The sequence below is a fragment of the Hypomesus nipponensis genome, chromosome 18 (assembly GCF_054491055.1).
Source record: "Hypomesus nipponensis isolate SF chromosome 18, ASM5449105v1, whole genome shotgun sequence".
NCBI lineage: Eukaryota > Metazoa > Chordata > Actinopteri > Osmeriformes > Osmeridae > Hypomesus > Hypomesus nipponensis.
Genome location: NC_140378.1, coordinates 6,017,471 through 6,041,500, shown reverse-complemented (window position 1 = coordinate 6,041,500; position 24,030 = coordinate 6,017,471). Strand labels below are relative to the sequence as shown.

Below are 24,030 nucleotides of genomic sequence, written 5' to 3'. Positions count from 1 at the left end.
CCCAAACTCGGATCACACTGGGATCCAGAACGTTCTGCCAGAGAGTGCTGTGTCAGTGCAGGTGTGTGTGTGAAGCCCTCTGTGACATTGCTTGTAAAAAGGACTCTACACAAAGTCATTTCATTAGGGAGCTCTATACTGGAACAACGGGGGACCGGCACATTGCTCAGGCCGTGTGTGTGTGTGTGTGTGTGTGTGTGTGAGTGTGTGTGAGTGTGTGTGTGTGTGTGTGAGTGTGAGTGTGAGTGTGAGTGTGTGTGTGTGTGTGTGTGTGAGTGTGTGTGAGTGTGTGTGTGTGAGTGTGTGTGTGTGTGTGTGAGTGAGTGTGTGAGTATGAGTGTGAGTGAGTGTGTGTGTGTGTGTGTGTGTGTGTGAGTTGGTCCTCAAGAGTCAGAGGAGGATGGGGCGGGGGGGGGGGGGTGTTGAGATGGAGGGGTGTAGAGGGTGGGATGTGCAATGCAAGTAATTGTGTTTACCCCATGAGAAGGACACCCCCTCATTTGTCATTAGGATGTGAGAACCAGTCTGAGCACATGTTAGAGGTACTAGATCAAATATATACATAGAAAATATACAGACAGCACGACACATGAAAAACATATTGGAATCCTACACCTGGAATCAAAATATCTGACACTATGAACAGCAAGTACAAAATAATAATACATATACATATATGTATATATATATATTCATAATTATGGTATACCGTGGTAGTCTGAGCCAAACGAAGATGATGTCTTGAGTAAGTTATAAAGCGACCCATCTTTACACGGGCACTCTGCCATGCAGTCTACAGATGCAAGTCCCCTGGCATGATGTGGAGCAGGCTTCTAAGAGTGTGTCAGTGTTTCAAGCCATTCTGGATGTCACAGCAGGACTAATCCAAGCTCCCCGAGCAGCAGTCCCTCCCTGCTCACGCTCGTCTGGGTCCACAGCAGTCCCCTCTTCCCTCATGAGACATTAGGAGGTGCTAATTGAAGCGGCCTCGGCCCTCCACCAAAAATGTGCTGAGCTTTTTGAAAACCTTGTAGCCTACCCCCCCCCCCCCCACCTCTCTCTATCCTCTCTCCTTCTCTCTCTCTTTCAGTCTCCCTCCCCGACACCTCTTCCCTTCCTGCCCTCCTCCACCCACACCCCCGCACCCCCACCACGTGAACCACCATGAAATCTCACACACTTCACAACCCCACTCCACACACTCATGATGAGAGCTGCACCCTTAAGGGGTGTGTCAACCCGATGGGAAATGGGCTCTGTGCTGACTCCTGAGACCATCACAAGCCTGGTGTTTTTACGTCAAAATGTGGAAATGAGCAGCAATAATCAACGCAGGCTGCAACCAGTCTGCAGACGAGATCAACGTGTTAGTGTGTATGTGGCAACATGTCTCCGGTCTGCCTGTGCATCAAATTAGCATAGCAATGACATACGGAATATTCTATGCCGTCTCTCACACACCTCATCGAGTGGATTGGTCTCTGAAGGCGTTGCTCACGATGAGACTGCATTAGCGCACGCGGCCCACTTTCAATCTACCGCACACGCGTGTGCGCGTTGGCAATAAGTGTTTAGATCTATCACTGTTGCGTTCCCTTAAACAAACCCTCCGTCCAAATCAATGAACCCCTCGCGTTGTGAGAAGGCCACTTTATCACCCGCAATTATTGGTGCTACGCGCCGAGTAATCTGCTCTCGCGCGCGTCCGTCCGTCTGCCTAAAACAAACAGGACAAGTCAGAGTTTTCTGATTCAATGAATATTGATGCGGTGCCGCCGGGGCCAGTGGCGACATATGTCTCCATCATGGAGGCTGATACAAAGGTGTGTGTGTGTGTGTGTTGGAGGCTTCCACCTCAAGACCATCCAGAAGAACTCTGTCTAAATGTCTAACTTATCCTCCCTCCTCCCTCTCCTCCTCCCCCTTCACCTCCCTTGTTGCTATTTTGGGCTGATGCACTGTAGCAAAGATGACATGCGCATAACATTGGGGGCTGTGAGGTTGCTGCTGCAAGTGGGCTGGACTGCAGTCACACAGTCTGAGTTCTACATTCCCTGTCTGTGTGGATGTGTGTGTGCGCGTACGGATGTGTGGATGTGTGTGTGCGCGTATGGATGTGCGGTCTTTAAATCAGAGTCAGTCGTTCACCGTCAATTCATATCTTTGGGCGCGGTGTCAAACTCCCGAGACAGCATTCATTGACATGAGGATATGTCTGATGGAGTGTGAGAGGGTGCTGGATAGGTTAAGTGCTTGCTATGGACAGTGTTTGTGTGTGTCTCCACTGAGGCTGGGTGGACACGAGGACAGACAGATGTGTGATGTCACTGGGATGAGGACGCAGAGTCATTGCGTAGCCTTTCCTCCTTCCGCCTCCCCTCCTAGCCTCTCCTCTCCCTCTCTCCCTCTCTCCCTCTCTCCCTCTCTCCCTCTCTCCCTCTCTCCCTCTCTCCCTCTCTTCCTCTCTCCCTCTCTTCCTCTCCCCTCCTAGCCTCTCCTCTCCCTCTCTCCCTCTCTCCCTCTCTCCCTGTCTCCCTGTCTCCCTGTCTCCCTGTCTCCCTGTCTCCCTCTCTCCCTCTCTCCCTCTCTCCTCCAAGCCTCTCCCCTCCCTCTCCCTCTCCCCTCCCTCCATCCCGGCTCCCTACATCTCAGACTGCGGCAACCCTGGGCAGTGAGATGGAAAATCTAGTGATTGTTTCTGACAAAAATAGAGAGTCTGAATGAAAGGGGGAATTGAAAGAAAAAAACTGACATAAAGAAAGAGATAGAGGGAGAAAGAGAAAGAAAGAAAATAGTCTCAACACAATACTGTCAGACAGGTAGAAAGGTAGAGAAAGGAGATGGAAAAGAATGTTGAAATACAGTGCTGTTGATGGTGTGTGTGTGTGTGTTCGCACAGTGTGTGTGTGCAGGTGGGAGAAAGCACCGGAGAGAGCATTAAAGCCAGCTACCATTTTAGAGGTCAGTGTGTGGCTGTGTACTGTGTTCTCAGTGTGTGTGTGTGTGTGTTCAACCAGTGTCACCTGCTAGGATGTGTGATGATATAGGCACACTATGTAGCAGCTCAGTCTGCATCCTTCACAGAGAACACCACACACACACACACACACACACACACACTCGCAAACACACACACACACCACACACACAGTTCTTCGTTCCCTTGGAGGGACATTGCCTCAATCCATCATTCATGAGCGTGGACTCATTTCCCTGCGTCATCTCGTTCACCTCCCCCGTCAAGCCGCCAGCAGACCTCCCCCTCTCCTGGCTCTGGGAGGAAATCTGACCACAGCTACACAGAACCACGCATCCAAGTCCTACGCACTCATATGTCAACTCGAACTGTAACAGTGAATATGACCCTACTGCACATGTTGGTCCGTCTGTCACCTATTGATCGTCAGTGTGTGGTGGTCATCCTTGCTTAGCCCTGGCTCGCTCCTCTTTGCACTCTTCCCCTCCACCTCCCCCTTCCCCTTCCTCTTCTTCTCTCTCTCTCTCTCCCTCTCTCTCTCTCTCTCTCTCTCTCTCTCTCTCTCTCTCTCTCTCTCTCTCTCTCTCTCTCCCCCTCCCTCCCTCCCTCCCTCCCTCCCTCCCTCCCTCTCACTCCCCTCCTCCTCCTCTCTCAGTGTCGCAGCCCAGCCTCATGTGAGGCCGTGTGGCTCCCTGCTGTGAAGGTCACCCGCCCTGCAGCTCTGGATTTCACGGGCAGGCGCAACCTCGGGCAGAATCGGACACCGCTCCCAAGGGTGTTAGAGGACGGTGGGGTGGGGGCTGTTTCTCAACAGAACCAGTTCTTCCAGTCAAGGTGTTAAAGGGGGGGGGAGGTCGGGAGTGAGTCAGATTTAAAGAGAGGAGAAGAGAATATGGAAAGAATAGTGAGAGACAACACAGAGAAGGAACAGACAGAAGCGGGTCAAGGGCATGACAGTGGCGAGGGAGCACCCAAAAACGGGGCGACCGACACTGACCCAAGACACGTAGAGAGACGTGGACGATGGCGTAGAAAGAGGAGAGGCACTGCGAAGTCACACAAAGAAGCTGAAGGGCAGAACCAAAGCCCACGCAGCGATCTGCTCCCCGCCAGCCCTGACACGGCTGAGCTCCAGCCGTCACAGCCACTTCCAGATCTTTCTGGAGCATCTCCCCCTTTCTCTCGCCTAACCCCAGGTCTAGTGTCGTTCGCCCGGGTCCTGGACGTGTCCTGCTCGTGAGATGGGGCCATTACGCCCTACAAAAGGGCATGAAATGGATCCCTGAACGTCCGTTTCAGAGACACAACAGAGCCAGATGAGTCAGTATTCTCCAAGTTGGGAAAGAATGAGTGGGGTTGGGGTGGGGGGGGAGTGAGGTGGGGGTGAGGAGTATCCTATGGTCTTCCTCAACTAGATATCAAAGACCTTGGAGCCAGATAAAGGGCTTTCAAACTGAGCATTCATCCCTCCTGTGTTATAACCCGGGGCTCAAAGGGAAATGACACCTTTCATCTGCTGTAATGGTGCAATGAGGGTCAGGTTCTCTGTGAGTGAGATGGGGGGCCGTGTGACAACAGCTCTCTCTCTCTCTCTGGAGCAGCATTGTTTTTTAGGGGTCTAATGAAGATTTGGGGTTGCTTGCTGTGGCTGGCGCGTTGATCATTGACGATGGCTAGCTCACAGAAAAACCTAAATGTGCCTGGCCCTGTACTTTAAATACCTATTTATCCCCTTAGCAAAGCCATCACAGGGACAAACAGAGCAGGGAACACAGTGTGCATGCCCTCCTGATTGCAATTGCTATCAGCTAGCTGGCTGTTGAGTTCAACTTGAAACGCCTTTGCCTGTGAGATCCGGCTGTGCCGCTCCGACAGGAGGAGCCCCGGCCCCTCTTGAAAGGTTGCAGGTCTGCGTGTGATTACGTGCATCTGAAAGGACAGCGTGTGATGTCGGCTATGTTTACTGCCGTGATTTTAGTCTTGTCTGAGTGTTTTTGCTCATACTTGCTATGCTAATTTTATGGAAATGGCTTTTATTTCTGCTCCCTCTCCCTCTCTCTGTCTCTCTCTCTTCCTCTCTCGTCCTCTCTCTCTCTCTCTTCCTCTCTTCCTCTCTCTCTCTTCCTCTCTCTGCTATTGGCTGCGTCTCACCCAGGCTCATCCGACGCACAGTAACAGAAAACTGTCTTGCATTTCAATAGGAGCTGAAGTCCTGGGTGGACGTGTGAGCAGGACTCCATTCATCCGTACATCCCATAATGGACTCGAGATGAAGCAGGGCAGTGGGGAGTGGGGGGTAGATGAGGATTTGTCCCTGGCAACCGTTCCACCGTGCTTTTGAAGGGAGCACGTATAGAGCAGTCTGAACAAGCTAAGTTGAGTAGTTCATCCTGAACAAGAGTATTAAGAAGAGTTAATGTTTGTACAACACACCCGTACAAACCAAACTATTCTGAGGAAACGACAATGTTCCCGATGCTGAAATAACATTGTGGAGGATGAGTTGGCCGAAACGACACACCTCCCCAGTGTCCTTAGCAGCCTCCCTCCCTCCCTCCCTCCCTCCCTCCCTCCCTCCCTCCCTCCCTCCCTCCCTCCCTCCCTCCCTCCCTCCCTCCCTCCCTCCCTCCCTCCCTCCCTCCCTCCCTCCCTCCCTCCCTCCCTCCCTCCCTCCCTCCCTCCCTCCTCTCCCTCCTCTCCCTCCTCCTGTCTCCCCCCCCGAGGCAGAGGCAGGGCTGTGGTACAGGTCCTGGCAGAACCCCCGCACCTCTCCTTTTATCATTGGTGTGTGTGTGTGAGCGCGCGTGTGTGTGGGTGGACAGGTGTGCATACCAAACGCCTGTTCTCTGGTCCAGCATGTGGTTTCTTATACTTGCTGGCCCAGGGTCCAAAACCCAGCCAATCCCCCAGTGCTGTACACACACACACACACACACACACAGTGGGCAAGTCTGAGCCGGTGAAATCCACCTTTTCTACCCGGCAGCGGTTAACACCACACCATTAGAGCCCAGTGTTGTTAGAGGCACTGGTGGAGCCACTGTTCAGACTCACTCTCCAGATTAAAACTAGCTCGCTCGAAGGCTCAGGAATGTGCCTTCTGCTTAGAAGAGAGTGTGTGTGTGCGTGCATGCGTGTGTGTGCCCCCGTGAGTGTGGGGTGGGAGGGGGGCGTGAGTTTGGATGAGTTGAGAGAGAAACATCCCTCTGGCCGGGGAAAAGGTCAGAGCAAGCAGGGAGCTGTTGCCCTCGTTTGGGTCGAGGTGTTCATCTGGGTCTGCTCCATGTACTGTACACCAGCTCAGAGTCTCCATGTAGAGGAAACAGAAAAGGTCCGCGGTGATGGAAGAAACCGTCCCCCCCCGCGAGCTGAGATGCTTCTTCCCCCCCCCTCCCCTGCCCCCTCTGTCTTGCCCTGCCCCCTTCTTTCTCTCACTTTCCCCCACTCTCTGTAACCACCCCCCGCCCAGCCCCCAACCCTCCCCCTTCCCTCCCCAACGACCCCCCATTTCTACCACACCCGCCCCTCTCTCATCCTCCCCCTCCCTGACCTTGCCGTGTCCTCCAGGAGAATTGATTCGGCGGCTCTCTGCCTGCTGGGGGAGAAACCCTATCTGGACGACCCTCTGGAGGAGCGCCCTTTGCCACTCAGCTAATTCTCGTTTGTAAAGCTGGTATTTTGCACCGTTTTATCTGGTTCACTCGCCCTCTCTCGGTTCTCCTCCTTCTCTCCCTTCTCATGCTCTGAAGCCACCAGTTCTGAACCAGAACGCTTGAGTAGAGGGTTCTGTTGATTAGATCTATCTGAGTCTATCCAGCTCTGCTGCTGAAATGCCGTCCGTAGTTTGAGTACATTAATATTCGTCCGCTGTACACCAACGCGAAGAAGGATTTATGGAGCGCATTAAACTCGTTTGACTTCGCATTTGTTCAGGCGAGCTGACGGAATAGACGTGCACATAAAAGATAATCCCAACGTGTCCTATTCTGTCAAAACAGGAAGCCAGAAAATGGCACTTCTACATTTGTCATTCAGTCTACGTTCTATATTCTGCAGGCATTTCCGGAGCGCTTGTTTGAATAGCCGTCTGCAGTATTATGCCGTTTACATCACGTAGCAGAAACATAAATCTATGTATTTAAATCCGAGCATTCAAACAAATCCTGCCTGCAGTCTGCCTATACAATGCTACCTTCTGACCAGGGGGAGACTAGTGAAGTATGCAAGCTTGGTTTCCAGACTTGAGAATTCCCAGGTGTCTTTCAGCTCAGGGAGCCCCTACGGCCTGTGCGGGCATTACTCAATGCGCTCATTGGACACCATAATCACACGCAGGTGCTGCGACACGCATGATGGAGTATCCACATTACACTGATGGTGGCATCAGGTGGCAGCCCAGGTGTGTGTGAGCGTGTGTGTGAGCGAGTGTGTGAGCGAGTGACAAAGCGACAGAGAGTGCCTCTGCTTGTGAGTGTGCGTGAGAGAACGAGAGCAAAATATAGAAAAAGGGAGTAAAAGAGACACAGAGAGAGAGAGAGAGAGAGAGAGAGAGAGAGAGAGAGAGGTAGAAGGAGAGAGAAAACAAAGAGAGTGTGTGTGTATGCGTCGCCTGATGGAACGGGTTGCGAGGGTGCCCGTCAACTGTGTCAATGCTCAGGTGTGTGTTTGTTGTGAATGTGTGTCAAGTCGTCGGTGTCAGCTGATCTGAGTGACAGCGCCGGCCCTAACACAGCGGTCGGGCCGCCAATCAGAGAAGTGGCAACGCACCTCCCTGTGCTCCGCAGTGCTGGGCCACACACACGCACGCACACACACACACACGTACGCACCTCCTACCGGGACCAGTTATAGCCTATTCATTAAAGCCTCTTACAGACACCATTGACAGCCTGTTGACAAACACACGCACACACACTTCAGCACAAGCAAAGAGAAAGAGAGAGAGACAGAGAGGAGGGGGGCTCCAGAGAGGGCAGTGTGGTGTGGTACCCTGAGCCCTGAGAGCACTGCCCCCGGGGGGGACCCACGCACACACAGGCCTGGGCCATGCCCATTCAGCTCCCATCCCGGTTCAGACATGAGAGATGGGACCCGAATGACGGAGATGCACCTTGTCAACGGGAGCGTGCCGTGGAGGGGGGGGGGGGGTGGTGAAGGACGGGGAGATCGCTGGGAGGTGAGCAAGGTCACATGCAATGACATCCTCATGCTGCTCCGTGAGACGTAGCAGGGCTCCAACTCGCAGGCTGCCGATGTTGACGGCCGCTGCTGTTTCTGACTTCACGGAGAGTGTTTGGGACATGGCAGGGTTCATCGAGCATGGTTTGAGAGAGTAGCCACTTCAGAGGAGAGACTGACTCCAGTGGTTCAGCTGCTCAGCACTGGCGGGAGCTAATGGTGGACGAGGGTTTGTGACAGGGCTTTCAGGACATGAACAATATCCTCCTTCAGATAACCGCTGTCATGGTATATTCGGCCACCGGTTGTTTTAAGTGCATTATCATTTGGTTTCAGGCCAGGGGGATGCCTTCAGGGACAAACACAGCTGGTTCGATGCCATGGTACGATCACTGCCGTGTCACTTTGACGCCAACACAAAAAGTCACGTCGGCCATTTTGGAAACAATGTTGGTGCAAAATACGCTGAGTGGGGAAAAACATGAATGTAGATCCTTCTTTGAGCTGACCTCCACAGTCAGGTGACTGTAAGAGAAGGGAGAAGGGGGAGGGGAGGAGAGGAGAGAGCGACAGAGAGAGAGAGAGAGAGAGCTACAGAAGTTAAGGAGGAGGGTGTTAGTGGTCAATATTCACAACATGCAGACACATCAACAGAGGCACTAACACATTATGAAGACAAATGGGTTTGGAATGGCCAGACAGATCAAAAGACAAAGGGACAGAACTCAAAACGAATGTTTTGGGTGAAATTGCATTACTTGAGATACAATGCTGTCAAATTTGAACAGCCCACTTCATAATTCCTTTACATTCCAACACTTAAACTCTAGCCTTCAGATGCCCACAACGTTCCCAGGCATCATCCACATACGGCGGAGGTAAGGTCAATATAGCGGATGACGACAAGGCCACCACAATGAAAAGGGTTGTGAGCCCAGAGATCATGTTACCCATTAGGCCACTGCTGTTCTCCCCCCCCCCCCCCACACACACCACCGTCTCTCTGTGTTCTCTGTCCAGACGACAAAAGCAGCCCCAGACCCCCAGCCTTGGTGCAGAGCCCAGGAAGTGTGTGTGCGTGTGTGCTAGCATGAAGGCGGTGATAGGATGCTGTTGTGGTGCAGAGTGTAAGATTTGCTGCCATTAGCGGCTTCGCGACTGTCAACACAGTGACTGTGGCCAGCGAGCTTGTGCCGGAAAAGCCACTGCCAGAACAACGAATACGCGCGTTTTCCGTATTTGGATGTTTGTGGTCAACGCTACAGAGAGGCAAGGTTAACCGCCATTCTCTCAAGGTCAAACCAAAAACCAAAAGGAGAAACGGTAATCACAGAGCAGGAAATCCCATTTCACTGAGATGGACTATGTGTGTCCTATACACAAACACACACACACACACATACAGACACTAATGCAATTCCCATCACCCTTTTACTATCAGCACATTTCTCTCAATACATATGTCACCCAGCCCCACAGATTACGGTTATCAGTTTGGCAGACGGATAACTAACAACTGGACGCGGGAATCCTTGATGCGACAGATGATGTGATTGTAAAAGGTCGTCACAATGACATTAGCCCTCTCTGAGAGAGAAATGCCACAAACAGCAGAACACAGACGGCTAAATCCAGACAAATGTCAATGAGAGACATGAGTCAGGATGAGGCATGGGGCACATCTGAACTTCAGACACCACAGAGCGGTGAGCCTGGTTATTGGCCACTTCGCCACGTCGGTGAGCGTGCTGATTTCACGGGCCATCGCGCGCCAGAGAACACACCGTGTCCTGCAGATGCCCTTGAGTAGCCTTTCAGCGTGGTCTACCAACACCGTGCGACAACAACACAGGTTCGGAGCACGCCGTTTAAATGACTCAGCAATGTGCCCGTGACAATGATGTTCAATCGATTCTTGAATCTCCATTTGAAATCCCCCTTTGATTTGGGTCGAACCGGATTTTCAAATCCCATTCTTGGTGAACAATCTATCAAATGGTAACTCCTGCCAACCTTTTATGGCACGCCGTAGAGGGATACACTCCCTACATGGGCTGATTACACTTTAAATGACTTCTCCGTGCAAGGCGGCTCTGTTTCTGTCTGAACTGTGGGATGAGATGGCTGGCATTGATGGGCTGATGACCCTATGAACACGGTGCTCATCCGCGCAACGTTCAGGCTTCTCACGAGCGCCAGACGGTCTACTGCGAGCGTCATCCTTCAATGAACGAGGCTCCAGCCAGGTACCCTGTCACAGGTTCCGCGGCAGCTGCAACTCACCCTAGCCCAGCTGCAGCTCACCCTAGCCCAGCTGCAGCTCACCCTAGCCCAGCTGCAGCTCACCATCAGCCCAGCTGCAGCTCACCCTAGCCCAGCTGCAGCTCACCCTAGCCCAGCTGCAGCTCACCATCAGCCCAGCTGCAGCTCACCCTAGCCCAGCTGCAGCTCACCCTAGCCCAGCTGCAGCTCACCATCAGCCCAGCTGCAGCTCACCCTAGCCCAGCTGCAGCTCACCCTAGCCCAGCTGCAGCTCACCATCAGCCCAGCTGCAGCTCACCCTAGCCCAGCTGCAGCTCACCCTAGCCCAGTTGCAGGTCACCCTAGCCCAGCTGCAGCTCACCCTAGCCCAGCTGCAGCTCACCATCAGCCCAGCTGCAGCTCACCTTAGCCCAGCTGCAGGTCACCCTAGCCCAGCTGCAGCTCACCCTAGCCCAGCTGCAGCTCACCCTAGCCCAGCTGCAGCTCACCCTAGCCCAGCTGCAGCTCACTCTAGCCCAGCTGCAGCTCACCCTAGCCCAGCTGCAGCTCACCCTAGCCCAGCTGCAACTCACCTTAGCCCAGCTGCAGCTCACCATCAGCCCAGCTGCAGCTCACCCTAGCCCAGCTGCAGCTCACCCTAGCCCAGCTGCAGCTCACCCTCAGCCCTCGACAACGACGGGCAGGCACACGCACGAAGACGCGCTCGTGTGCAAACGCGTCTCCTCACATGACTTTTCCTCCTGCGTCTCGAAATGTCCAAAGGCATTCGGTCAAACGTGTCGTACGCGAAAACACACGCAGGCTCACGAAATGTGCATTGTGCAGACATGGAATTCGAATGACCCCCGTGCCCAATGACACACACACACACACGCACGCAACCACACACCTCAGACGACAAGCCTCCTTATAATAATAATTAGGAGCGTCTCCTTGGAAAGCGTGCCTGGAGGGGATCGGCAGGCAGCAGTGCTGTGTCTGAATCAGTCCAGGCACGCGTTAAACAATGTGAACCCCTGAGCAGGAGCCCGTAGCAACACACACACCGAGCTGCAAACGTCAACACACACACACTCACACACTCGCACACACAGCATCTCTCAGCCGCGTAGACACAGCGTACGGACACACTTTCGCACATCGACGCACGCTTCCTCCCGCAGCCGCGCACGCAAACACACAACTGTGGTATTGACTTACACCAGCGTTAGCAGCCAAGCGCACATCCCCTGTTGCCATGTGCAGGCTGACTGTCTACAGCAGAGAGACTTGGAGGGGGGGGGGGGGGGGGAGAGAGAGATTCTCCCTTCAGAGACATGTGGACTAGACCTGAATACTAAAAAAGAGGATGCTGCATGATTCTGGAAAGGCTTCATAAGAATGCTGCGCACCAGCGTGTTTGAACTGCGGCGGCAAACACCGCTGTGGGGAAGTGAAATGCAACGGTGTTCCCTCACAAAATGTGTTCCCGCATGTAGATAATGGCTTTTTAAAAACATTGCCAGGCACGAAGGAAGCCTGCTCTTGAGAGGAATAACAACAATGAACCAACTTGTAATATTCGATACACGCAGTTCACCTTCTGCGTTGGCAAAAAGACATATTTGGGGTGTTTGCGTCTGATAAAACATCTGTCTCACCTCTACGGACTGTGGCAGAACAAGGGAGCGCTGGAGCGTGGTCATGTGATCAAACAGACCAGAACAGCGCTCTACTCTGACCTTCCTTGTCATCACATCCTCTCACGTCAAAGCGTTCAACACATCAGCACTGTAATCTGCGTAACAACGCGGGATTGGATGGAAATCGGCAGTCAGTTTGTCAATAAAGCCTTGGCAGATATTGTAGCTTTGCCACCGGAGACAGAATAACAGACTCACTGAGGGGAAAAAACAAACTGCTTTTTTCTAAGTCGGAAGCAAAATCCTTGTTGTTCTACCCAGATAAGATTCGCCTCCCCGCAAAAATATACCTCCAGCACAACTTACCCAAAATCATCCTGTAACTTGTTTGTTCCCGGTGTCGAACGTGTTCCCTTGCTGGCCTGTCTCTCTCTCCTCTCCAGGGGACAATGGCTCCAAAAATGCGTCTCTTCTCTTCACTCCTTCCTCTCCAGCGAGTCTCTCTCTCCGGTCTCTCTCAGAGAGTCACAGCTACACGTGGTGAGAGATTTCTGATGTCCATGTCGTCCCTTTGCTAAAGCACCCCTTCTCTCTCCAGGTGAATCGCAGTGTGTGTGAGAGAGAGACAGAGAGCGTGTGTGTGAGAGAGAGACAGAGAGCGTGTGTGTGTGTGTGTATGGACGTCTGTGTGTGTGTGGAGGAGGGGCCACGTTGCCGCGGTGCAGTTGTGCTGTCCGTCTCAGGTGAGCCCGAGGACAGTCTGGAGGGGGGGGGGGGCAGGTTGGGAGGGGGCAGGGAGGGGGGGAGTCGGCGAATGGAGAGAGGGGGGCTTAAAACGGTAGCGCCCAATCACAGGAACGATCCTCTCCCAGAAGCAGGCAGAAGGCGGAAAAAAATGTGGTGGTCTCCAACAAATCAGCTGACGAGCTCATTTCTTTTCACCGGGGGCTGGAACATTGCAGGACATGCACAGGGGAGAAATGCCGTCGCAACACTGTCAAGCTGCTGCCTGCTTTGCACGCTCTCCCGCTCTCTCGGTTTCTCTCTCTCTCTCTCTCTCTGTTCTTTTTTGGGGTTGGGTATAACCTAAAGGCACCTTACATGCCTGTGCTCTGATTGGTGACATCCCCGGCCAATCAGAGCGTCTTCAGGCACTTGTCATGATGCAGTGTGTGGGCTCAAGTCATGACAGGGGAGAGAGAGCGAGAGAGAGCGAGAGAGAGCAAGAGAGAGCGAAAGAGAGAGAGAAAGAGAGCACTGGACTAATCATGACTGGCTCCTCTCTTTCTCCCTTCCTCCTCCTCCTCCCACCCCAATCGTCTCTCTCTGTCCAGTGAAAGACAGAAGGTTTGTGGAGATACCGAACGCTTCTTTTGTCTTGCCGTTTATCACCCCTCCCCTTTCATTACCCGCTTCTTTGACTCCATGTGACCATGGACTTGTTATGGGATTAACCTTTCTTTCCATCCCCCCCCCTCTCTCTCTCTCTCTCTCTCTCTCTCTCTCTCTCTCTCTCTCTCTCTCTCTCTCTCTCTCTCTCTCTCTCTCCCTCCCTCCCTCCTCCCTCCCTCCCTCCCTCCCCCTCCCTCTCTCTCTCTCTCTCTCTCTCTCTCTCTCTCTCTCTCTCCCTTGTTCCGCCAACCCGTCTGAGCAAGGGCAATGGTTCTCTTTGGATGTCAAAGGCTGGAATTTGGAACTGAGGAAGGAAAGACAGTGAAAGACGGATGGGGGGGGCAAAAAAGAAGAAGAGGAGAGACGGATCGAAAGTGACAGAGCAGAGCAGAAGCCGGAGAAGGAGAGGTAGCGACTTGACGAAACGCGAACTGACAGGGGGATGAAGTGACGTGGGGTGACAAGGGGAGAGGACCGCGAGGAACAAAACCGAGAGACAAAAAGAGAGAAAGAGAGAGAGTTGACAACCAAACCACTGACCGTGGAGGTGCAGCAGTGAACCAAGAGAAAGCTCGGCATGTCTCTCAAACCCCAAAAGGCACCCATGAGTTCTCCTGCTTTGCAGACCTCCCAAATTCCCCTTACTCAGCCAACTGCCCAAAACTGACAGAGAGAGAGAGAGGTTCCCTTTGAAAAACCACACAGCCATGATAGCATTGAGAAGCAGGGGGCAGCTCAAAGAGGACTTAACAAAGCCGTCAAAAAACGAATCCCCTCTGGTGAGTTCGGCTCGCAAACACATATACTAACACGTGAGCCTGAGGCTAAAGGAACGCTACACGTCTCTCCCCGTGCCTTCTCTTTCCTCTTCTCTCACATTCCCCCTTTTCTCTCTCTCTCTGCTGCCCTCTCTCTCTCTCTTTGTTCAGTCTCTCTTTCTCAGATGCATACAACCAGTCGTTTTCTGTCGTTCTGTAGCTGTCTCTTTGTCTCTTTCTCACCCTATCCCTCTCTCTCCCTCTCTCCTTCTCTCTCCCTCTCTCTCTCCCCTTGTCTCAGGCATGGCTGTGAGTCACAGAGTGCTGGAGTGAATACTAAGAAGCTGGTCTGACACCTCCAATACCTCACTGCAACAGCGGCTCCACCGCACGCATGTAAGGCGTTGTGTGTAAACACTAACACAATCACACACCATTGAGAGAGCACACACACACATTCCCCCACGGCCCACATGCCACTGCACCTCGGGGGCTAAATGGTCACAGACAAGCAGCTGCTGAGTAAACATGGAACACATGAGCGGGATGTTGTATGCGGTACATGGTCATGTCAATGTAAATGTCGTCTCTAGGAACTACAATACCCACTGCCAGCCGGCGGAACAAAGCAGCAGGTCCCACACAGGCTACTGAGTCATGTCAAAGGACATCTTTTGCTGCAAAGTGGTGTCAGGTCAGTACATTGTTGACACTTGGAAGTACAGGTTTGGAGAAGGGAGGTCGAACCCTTGAACCCCCCCTTGAACTTCCTATTCTGAACATGCCCTTGAATCTTGAGGTATTGGACTGAGTTGTGCTTGCACATGTGTGAAAGAGAGAGAGAGAGAGAGAGAGAGAGAGAGAGAGAGAGAGAGAGAGAGAGAGAGAGAGAGGGAGAGACAGACAGACAGACAGACAGACAGAGAGACCTTGTCCCAGCAGTGACGGTAGATAAATAGAGAGATAGATAGGGTTTCCTCATTAGTTGTGTTGTTATCAATAATTCAGGGCTGGCCCTTGTTGGCGTTCAATGGGCCGAGCGCTAATGTGCTGTCTGGGCGCTTGGGGGGGGAGTGGGGGAGGGGGCAGAGGGCAGGGGGCCAGGGGCCGAGCAGGACTTTAATGGATGTCATGATGAGAGGGTGAAATAGGAGCATGGGGCTCCTGTGTCACCCCTGGTTGAGGGTGCAAGGGGGGGAAGAGAGAGCGAGGAAGGGGAGAGTGGTGGGGAGGGGACGGGTGCAGGGTACAGGTGGCTGGCTGGTGACAAAAGAGTAGAGCGTGGATATGGGACGTGTGTGTGAAACAAGTGAGGGAGAGTGAGGAAGGAAATGAAGAGAGAGAGAGGAGACGGGGCCTTAACCCTGCTCACTGACATCCATCAGGCTCAGGATCAGTCAGTCTAAAGATGTATTGACCTCCACGCTCAGCTTTCGAGGTGTGTGGACTCACTCATCTTAAGTGGCCGAACCACTGGGGGGAAACCTTCCCAAGATGGCTGCACTGGAGTCACTCAGCAGCAGATAGTCTTAACATGAGAAAACTTTCTGGGAAGTCTTGTGCTTTCAGAAAGAACCAATACAGCTTTCCTTGGAAAACAAAAATCGAAAACCGTAAAAAATATATAATTCTGGAGTTGACACATTCCTCAACTGAGGTGAAGTGCCTGGTGGTGAATTTGAACACGGATAAGAAGCCTCTGGATCAGTGAGGCGTTAGTAAAAATGTGCCGGCCGCAATGATCTGTAATTCCCTTCTGCCCTGAGACTGCTTCGACTTCAACAGCTAACTTTAGCTCTGCCATGACTAATGACCTTCAACAGTTCTTTTTCTATTACAATACGTTCTTTCACCAGTCACACTCCTTCAGTAATATGCAGTGGCAAAAACACAAATAAAAAAGAAACGTTATTTCTTGCCAAACTAAATGACAGGCATCAAAGGCATAAAATCCCAGCGTTGTAAAATACAGTTATTCAGGATCACTTTCAGGATATTGTTAGCCACAAGGATAATGCTGAATTGCGTTTCGGTGTTTATAGGAGCTTCGATGAGCGGGCATCCTGGTCGATGCTTAGAAGGAATAATCAGTTGGACGCAACCTTACAGGGGTGCGCTAGCATGCTAGCGATGATGAAGATGACATAGTAACTTGAGGCAGGGCAGAGTAGGATCATGTGTGTGTGTGTGTGTGTGAGCTCAGTAATCTGAAGCTGCTGGGACTGACAAAGTCATGTGGTGTGTTTTGGGTGAGCTTGGTAATCCACCTTCATTACTTGTCAGTAGCTGGGTGGGTGGGGTGGGAAGGGATGGAGTTTGGGTGGGGGTGGTGTTGAGGTGGGGGGGTGGGGAGTTGGGTGCCTGGACATGGTGCTCTCAGACCCCATGGGGCCACATCTCTCCTCAGGACGTGCCTGCAGCACGTCCCCATGTCACCCCACCCTGAGATCCATGGAGGTCAGAGATAACTTAGATAACATGATCCCTGGGCAGGGGAAGGGGAGAGAGAGACAGAAAAAGAGACAGAGAGAGAAAGAGAGTATGAAAGAAAGAGAGACAGAGACAGAGAGAGAAAGAGGGGGAGAGAGAGAGAAAGATAGAGATAGATAGAGAGAGAGAGAGAGAGAGAGAGAGAGAGAGAGAGAGAGAGAGAGAGAGAGAGAGAGAGAGAGAGAGAGAGAGAGAGAGAGAGAGAGAGCAATATACTGTGTTACTATCCAATTGTCCTGTCAGAGACCTGCATGGAGTGATGATCACGTCACAAAAGGGCTGTCTGCATAGGATCATATCATAGACATCATCATTACCCACGATAACATAAGACTAGCAGACGGTTATACTATGCTGCCCCCTTTTGGTTAAACCAAGTCATTGCGGCACATGAATGGCAAGCAGGGACACGCATACACACACACAAACAACCTAACTCAGGAGTTGAAAATATAGTTTATTTGGTTGGGGTGTATGTGTACGCAACATGTTTTGTTAGTTAAGTTCAGGACTCTAAACTGTGAAGCAGGCTTAGGTTATCAGAGTTTGGACTTTTTACCCCAGCATTCTTTTACCCCAGGTGTGAGAAAATCAGTCCTTCCAGGCTAAGGATGCTATCCACAGATCTATAGCTATGCAGAGTAGACCCAGATTAGCCCACTAAATCCTTTAGGGTACATTGATGGCACATTGGTGTGTTAGCCCAGCCCAGTAGATCCTGCAAAACTTAAAGATTTAAGGATCTTCTATTACAGTCTCCAATGCAGCAACCACCAGTCCACATTCTTGCTCCAACTTCTTTAGGGCACACAGCTATAAATCACATTTCACTGGAAATTTGCGAGACAGACAGTAACTCAACACCTCACTACAGTTCAAATACAGTATCAAAATAGCGGATCTCCTTCCCATCCCCGCATCGTAAATTTGAGCCATAATTCACAAACCCCAACAGCCCTTGGGGCAGTCTGGGCAGAAAAGGTAGGTTTGTTCACGTTATTTTTCTCCCACGCGTGCACACACACACAGCATTCTTTTGTGTGGCGAGTTACTTGGTGGGGATCTAAAGCCATTTATCATGCCTTGGGTTTGTCTTGGTGTCTAGGTGATGAATTTAGAGACTGCTCAGAAAGGTTAAAGGTCAGGGCGTGGGGGATAGGAGAGTTAACTGAGCACCAGCCAAGTCAGATAATAGTTGTGACTGATGATGTCACCAAAGTCATGTGCAAGACACTCACTGGCTAGTGACAGGGAAAGAACATTCTGGAAAAACGAAAGGACCTCTGAGTTCCCCTTGAATCAGGCCGAGACTGCCAGTCTGACAGATAAGCATATCAGTTTTCAACACTAAATTTAGACTATCGATCAGCCATAGCAGCATCCAGAGCGTTGTGGAGAGGTCTGCATGTGCCCAGATGGGAACACTCGGTCGAGCGCAACGATGATCACATAGTGTGGATATGAAAGCAGTTTGACTGCTTGTGTGTGTGTATGCGTCCGTGCGTGTGTACCCCTGTGTGTATGTGGACACGCGCGCATCACAGTACGTGTGTGTGTGCGCGCGTGTGTGCACAAGTGGGTGTGCCTAGAGAATGTCGAGGTGGACCGCTATTCTGTTACATGCATGTCATCTTTCACACCCCAGCTAGAGCACAGAGCGCCCTTCTCTCCCTGCCTCAAAGTCCCCGCTAACAGGCTCATCCCTGTCTGCTAGCCACACCAACCACCCTTCTCCACACAGCTCCAGTCAAAACACACTTGGTCTTCATACTGCCAGTCTCCGAATACCCTTGAAACACCAGTGGGTGAACTACTTAGGAAAACAGCCATTTCCATTTGTTCTTTTGTTTCATCAACGCAGATTGTTTCCAAATCTGGGGCAGTCCTCAGCCTAAAGGAGGGACAGCCAGTGAGAGGGTCAAAGGGGCTCTCTTGCATGACTTGCGAAGACAAGCAATTTCTCGCACGGTTAATGTACATGTTCTCACACACGCGCGCGCGCGCGCACACACACGCGGTAAGGCCGTCCCCTGTCCAATTCCGCAGTGTTAAAAATGTGCACGCAAGCTGAAGATGTAAACAGGTGAAGCTGTCAGGATGTCTGTCTGCACTGCGATGTATAAGGCACGGCCCCCCTGTGCCCCCCCCACCCCCCCCTCTCCATCCCCACCCCCCACAAGCAGCCCCCCCTCTCCTGTCTGTCCTGCATGTCCTGTACGTATCTGACATCTCTGAAGCACTCAAACAGCAGAGCCCCACCGCCGACAAAATCTCCCTACCCGAAATCTTCCGTAGGGACAACATAAACAACCAGACTAAACAAACAAGAGCCATCTGTAATGAAAATCATGACACATGTGTCACTTGTGACAGCTGTTCTCAACCATGTCGTGTATGAGAGATGATACCCTCCTAAGAAAGATCCAGTCAGCAGGTAACTTATTAGCTCACAATTCCGCAACCGTATCAGACATCTAAAAGAAAGGTGTGAACAATAAATAGACCTGTCGGTATGCCTTGGACACTTGTTGTTTCTCAGCTTGCACTTCCAGGTTCTATTCACTATCTCTCTATAGAATGTCACAGCTCAGTCACAATTACTCAGCAGTTCAATATAGGGAAACCTTGAAACCAACAACCAAACACATTTTCACATTTGTTTTGTAAAACACATAATTGCAGGCATTATGGCTACTTCATGCCACATCACTAGGTAGAATATCTCAGAACCCATGGGAACGTACTGAGGCAGAAAGATAAGTAGTCCTTACCTGTCCCCCACATCGACAGCTCTCTCTATTCCCTTTGGTTCCTGGAGAGTGATAGCAGCCTGTGGTGTTATCCAAGCGCCGACACAACTATTTCCTGTTCAAATTCCTTCCCAGCATTGAAGTACTGTACGCAGGAAGGGCAGCAGGTGTGCGGCAGAAAAACAGAGAAACGAGTTGGAAGACAGAAGGATCCCAGGTCAGTTCCAAGAGCTGAGAAAGAACACATGCAAACACGGTCTCATGCCGACAGGAGCTGAGTGGGACATGTGGAAGAGAGACCGCAAACAGCCCTGCACAGCCTTTCTCCCTGTCACTACTTCTCCACCTCTCTTTCTCGCTCGCTCCTGCCTTCTTTCTCTTTCTTGTTGTTCTCTTTCTATCTCTTTCTCTCTCTATCTCTCTCTCTCTCTCTCTCTCTCTCTCTCTCTCTCTCTCTCTCTCTATCTCTCTCTCTCTACCTCTCTCTTTCTCTCTCTCTCTCTCTCTCTCTCTCTCTCTCTCTCTCTCTCTCCCTCTCTCTCTCTCTCTCTCTCTCTCTCTCTCTCTCTCTCTATCTCTCTCTCTCTACCTCTCTCTTTCTCTCTCTCTCTCTCTCTCTCTCTCTCTCTCTCTCTCTCTCTCTCTCTCTCTCTCTACCTCTCTCTTCTCTCTCTCTCTCTCTCTCTCTCTCTCTCTCTCTCTCTCTCTCTCTCTCTCTGTCTCTCTCTCTCTCTCTCTTTCTCTCAGTGGGGAAGAATTCCAGCAGTTGATCACACCAGAGTCTTAATAAGTGACGACAACTGTGTCAAGAGACCGGAGGAGGAGAAGGGGGAGAGGAAGAAGGAGGGAAAGAGGGTGGGAGTGAAGGAGGAATGAGAGTCAGGTGCCAAGGCAGACATGAGAAGGAAAAGATAGGTACAGTACATGGAGAGGAGAGAAATATCAATCTATCAAAAGCAGAAGGTTCTATGAATAGGGTATTAGCAGAACCACTGAACCGTCTCCCAGGGGACTGGTCATAAGAGCAGGGCAAGAGAGCTGAGCACAGAAGCTCTGAAAACAGTTACTGGGAAGAACACACAAATGTGTGAAAAGCTCACATGTATTTACTTCCATTTATCAAACACCTCAAAGTGCATCAGCTCCTCTTAGATGCACCCTGAGTGTAAACACTGTAAACAGTTAACACCCATAACACTGACATGACAAACTATTGATACTGAGGTTGGATTATAGATGGCTGAATCAAACTTGTGAACAATGAGTGTTGTGGCCATGCAAGGTACCGAATGAGAAACCGAGCACGCATGTCCAAAAACCGTGACGTGCATGTTAGGCCACAGTGCAAGCTTCCTCTCTTAACATGATCCAATTGGACACACAGTAACCTGCTGTGGAGCCACCAACCTCCAGGGATTCACATAACAACGGCACTCCAATAAGGCGCCATTCAGCACCTCTCTTCCCCCTGAAACCCTGCTGACGCCGTGCTTGTGAGACACATAGCTCCATAAGCATCACAGATTAGCAGCCCTATAGTTGTGCATTGCCCACTACCCCCCTACACCAATACCAACACCACACACACACACACACAGACACACACACACACACACACACACACACACACACACACTGACACACACACACACACTGACACACACACACACACTGACACACACACACACACACACACTGACACAGTGCCTCTGGAGAAGGGCAGAGGGGGCGGAAGGACGGTGGTTTGAAGCAGTAAGCACATTTCGGGAGCTGTTGGGGATAAGGTTTCAGAAGGACTGGGACTAGCCCTCAGCGTGTTGTAAACAGCTCTGTAAAGTTCACATCACAAACCGTTAAAGTTGACATCCATTTCTACAGCCTGACATCTTCTGCCTGTATACCATTTTATGTCTACATACTGTGCCTCTATCTTCGAGGGAGTCATGGACCTAAATGTATGCAGGCAATCTCAAACACTAGAACTTGTTTTGCTGTTCATTTACATTGGATGGTATGATCCCTAAACCAAGTCATATTAAATGGTCATTAATGTGATCATGCTGTCTTTGTCCATTGGTTATTAGCATAGTATTAGATACACAGATCCATAAAATAAAACTTATGGAACGTATTATAACATTCACTGATTGAAGAGTGAAGGGTTGGGGTGTAAGATTCCGAACTTGATGTAGGTATCTTACCAGCAGAGGGAGCCCTTACTGCACTGTCATTCAGATGTCAATAGGACTTGAAGAGGGGAAAATAGATATCACCTGTGGGCGCTTGACCAACACATAAATTATCATGTGTTTGTATTGTTCCTCAACTCGTTTCTTGTCCTGTGGATTGCTACCATGACCAGTCTCGCCGAATTATCCACGCGATTTTACTCATACAACAAGATGTACAGCTTTGAGTCGCGGCAGAAAAGCTTTGCTGACTGGCCTTTTCGGGAAGAATGTCAATGCACACCTGAAATGGTAAGGTCGATAATGTCGTGTTTTGCGTTTTTAAATTTTAATGACGATAGGCAGTCGATCAACAATGGGTGTCCTGCTAAGGTTGTTTACAAATGTCTTATCTTTACGAGCTTTTGTTTAGATACCATGCTTACATTGGCCCACAATTCCTCTTTTGCACGCTGACAAAACTATTAGGCTACATATTATTGTAATGTGTTCCAAACTAGTCACAACTCACAATTTGTATTAGAATAACATCAAAGTTTCCCTCTTGTTTACAGACGATGCTTTATGTGGTGATGTTTAGTTTCGTTGCCTCATTAAGTCGTGCAATTCTCCAACCTAACAATGGCGACCTGTTGACAGCTGTGTCTCACACCACATTCATGTTACCTAAACGATGAGAGACAGTCTGAACTTTGGTAACTCAAACTGTGCATCTCTTCTCTTCCTCGAGTTAAATGATGGGATGGGCGTTGCTAATGTATGTTATTGTCCACACCACTGTCCCCCATCCAGTCATTAGGATTTGTGGCCAGGAAAAATCAATTTTTAGATTCTTCAAAACAAGGTTAAGGTACTGTCAATCCCATGGACCTAGCAGTATGTTGTCATTTGTGTTTGTTGATTTGCAGATGGCCAAGGTTGGGTTTGTCCACTGTCCCAGTGAGAATGAGCCTGATGTGGCCTGTTGCTTCTTCTGCCTGCTGGAGCTGGAGGGCTGGGAGCCTGAAGACAACCCCTTGTGAGGCTCCTCACCCTGCCCCCGCCCCCTCACTACGACACTGCTCACACTGGATGCCCCTACTTTGCTCCTCATACCCCCCCCCCCCCCCCCGATCTGTGGCGAGTCCAACTCAATAAGGCATCTCTGCCATTTGGTGTTTTCTGCTAAACAGGTCTGAACACATAAAGCGCTCTCCTCACTGTGGCTTCCTGGCTAGCAAAAAGGACCTGGACGAGATGACCGTAGCTGAGTTCTATCACCTGGAGCAGGAGAGGCTGCGAGTCTACATTGTAAGTCAAGAGTCAACATCCTTGGGTATTGACTGTGCTGACTGGATTCCTGTCCTGCTTAAAAGTAATCAGTGACTTGCTCCCTGTTCCATGCTAAAGCTGCTTGTTTTGTTGTCATAGAGGAAGGTTTCTCATCAGAAAATTGCTTTTTTCCGGGATGAAGTTGACAAAACTGGGGAATATCTGAAAATGTTGTTTGGTGCCACAAATGAAAAGGTGTGGAAACATGATGTGTAGCAAGCCCTTATTGTAATGTCCTCACTAATCGTTTTGTTTTTAATAAATATCAATAAAGACCTGTTTCAAAAGGTTACACTGGAAAACATTTTGGCAAAACAAATGCATTCCTTAGACAAATTGTGTTTATTCAGAACCAAAAACACGATCACTTGCATGTTTTTTGTGTGTGTAGTCTTAAGTGTGACCACAAGGTGGGGCCTTCATTCCTTTTTGTCACATTTCTATTGACTAAGCCATCAAATCACAAAGCTTAAGTGTTTTGTTTAAAAAAAAGTCTCAACTTCCCTCAATCATGACTGAAAGCTCACATAGCCTGGAATTAAAATATGGGTTATTTTTTTTCAGACTTCATTCTTCTGTCAAATGCTTTCTTTTTCCCTGAACGTGCCACCATTTTGCCACCTCTTTTCAAACCTTGACCCTGGACAGATGGCCTGAAGCCCCTCCCTTGTGCTACCAACTGTTGCCCCAGTAACATCTGTCTCATAGAGGAGCGCTGTGCTGTGGTTGGAGGAAGCTTGCCGTCAAAGTTGGTGGGTCGACGTTTGTATACATAGGGGCCTGGGGAAATAAAAAACGCTGGAAGATTCTGAGTTACAATCTGTCAGTTGCCACAGTGTTTTTGGATGAGTGTCTGAAGGAACACTTAATTCGGTATGGGAGAACTTTGCCAAACTTTGGAGAGCTACAAATACAGACGGATACACGTATTATACTAGAAAATACATAGCGAAGGAGAGAGGGTTGACGGGGTGGAGGACAGGATTAAAGAAGATGCTATCCATGTTCCCCTCTGAACTGTTCTGGATTAATGTTTAATGCAACACTGGCCACAGAGCCAAGATCAACTGCTTTAATTCAGCTTGATCCGCTCACCACTGA

At 50.5% G+C, this 24,030-nt stretch overlaps 2 protein-coding genes across 4 annotated transcripts in view; one reads left to right on the top strand and one right to left on the bottom strand.

Annotated features, from left to right (window-relative positions):
* Positions 1-19,945, bottom strand: part of znf385a (zinc finger protein 385A) — a 61,121-nt gene extending 41,176 nt beyond the window's left edge. The window contains 1 exon segment of the mRNA XM_084680219.1: positions 19,451-19,945. Within this exon segment, the coding sequence (XP_084536345.1) occupies positions 19,451-19,463 (13 nt within the window). The 5' untranslated portion in view covers positions 19,464-19,945.
* Positions 19,946-21,667: 1,722 nt separating this feature from the next.
* On the top strand, positions 21,668-23,748 carry birc5b (baculoviral IAP repeat containing 5b). 3 transcript variants are annotated; one of them, XM_084680407.1, is made up of 5 exons: positions 21,668-21,909; positions 22,527-22,636; positions 22,791-22,908; positions 23,029-23,124; positions 23,578-23,748. In XM_084680407.1, the coding sequence occupies exons 1-5, from the start codon at positions 21,784-21,786 to the stop codon at positions 23,584-23,586; spliced, it is 459 nt and encodes a 152-aa protein (XP_084536533.1). In that variant the 5' UTR covers positions 21,668-21,783; the 3' UTR covers positions 23,587-23,748. The 3 variants fall into 3 exon arrangements, with proteins under 3 accessions (XP_084536533.1, XP_084536534.1, XP_084536532.1); XM_084680408.1 differs by lacking the exon at positions 23,029-23,124; XM_084680406.1 differs by lacking the exon at positions 23,578-23,748 and having other exon boundaries at positions 21,670-21,909; positions 23,029-23,221.
* The last annotated feature ends 282 nt before the right edge of the window (positions 23,749-24,030 follow it).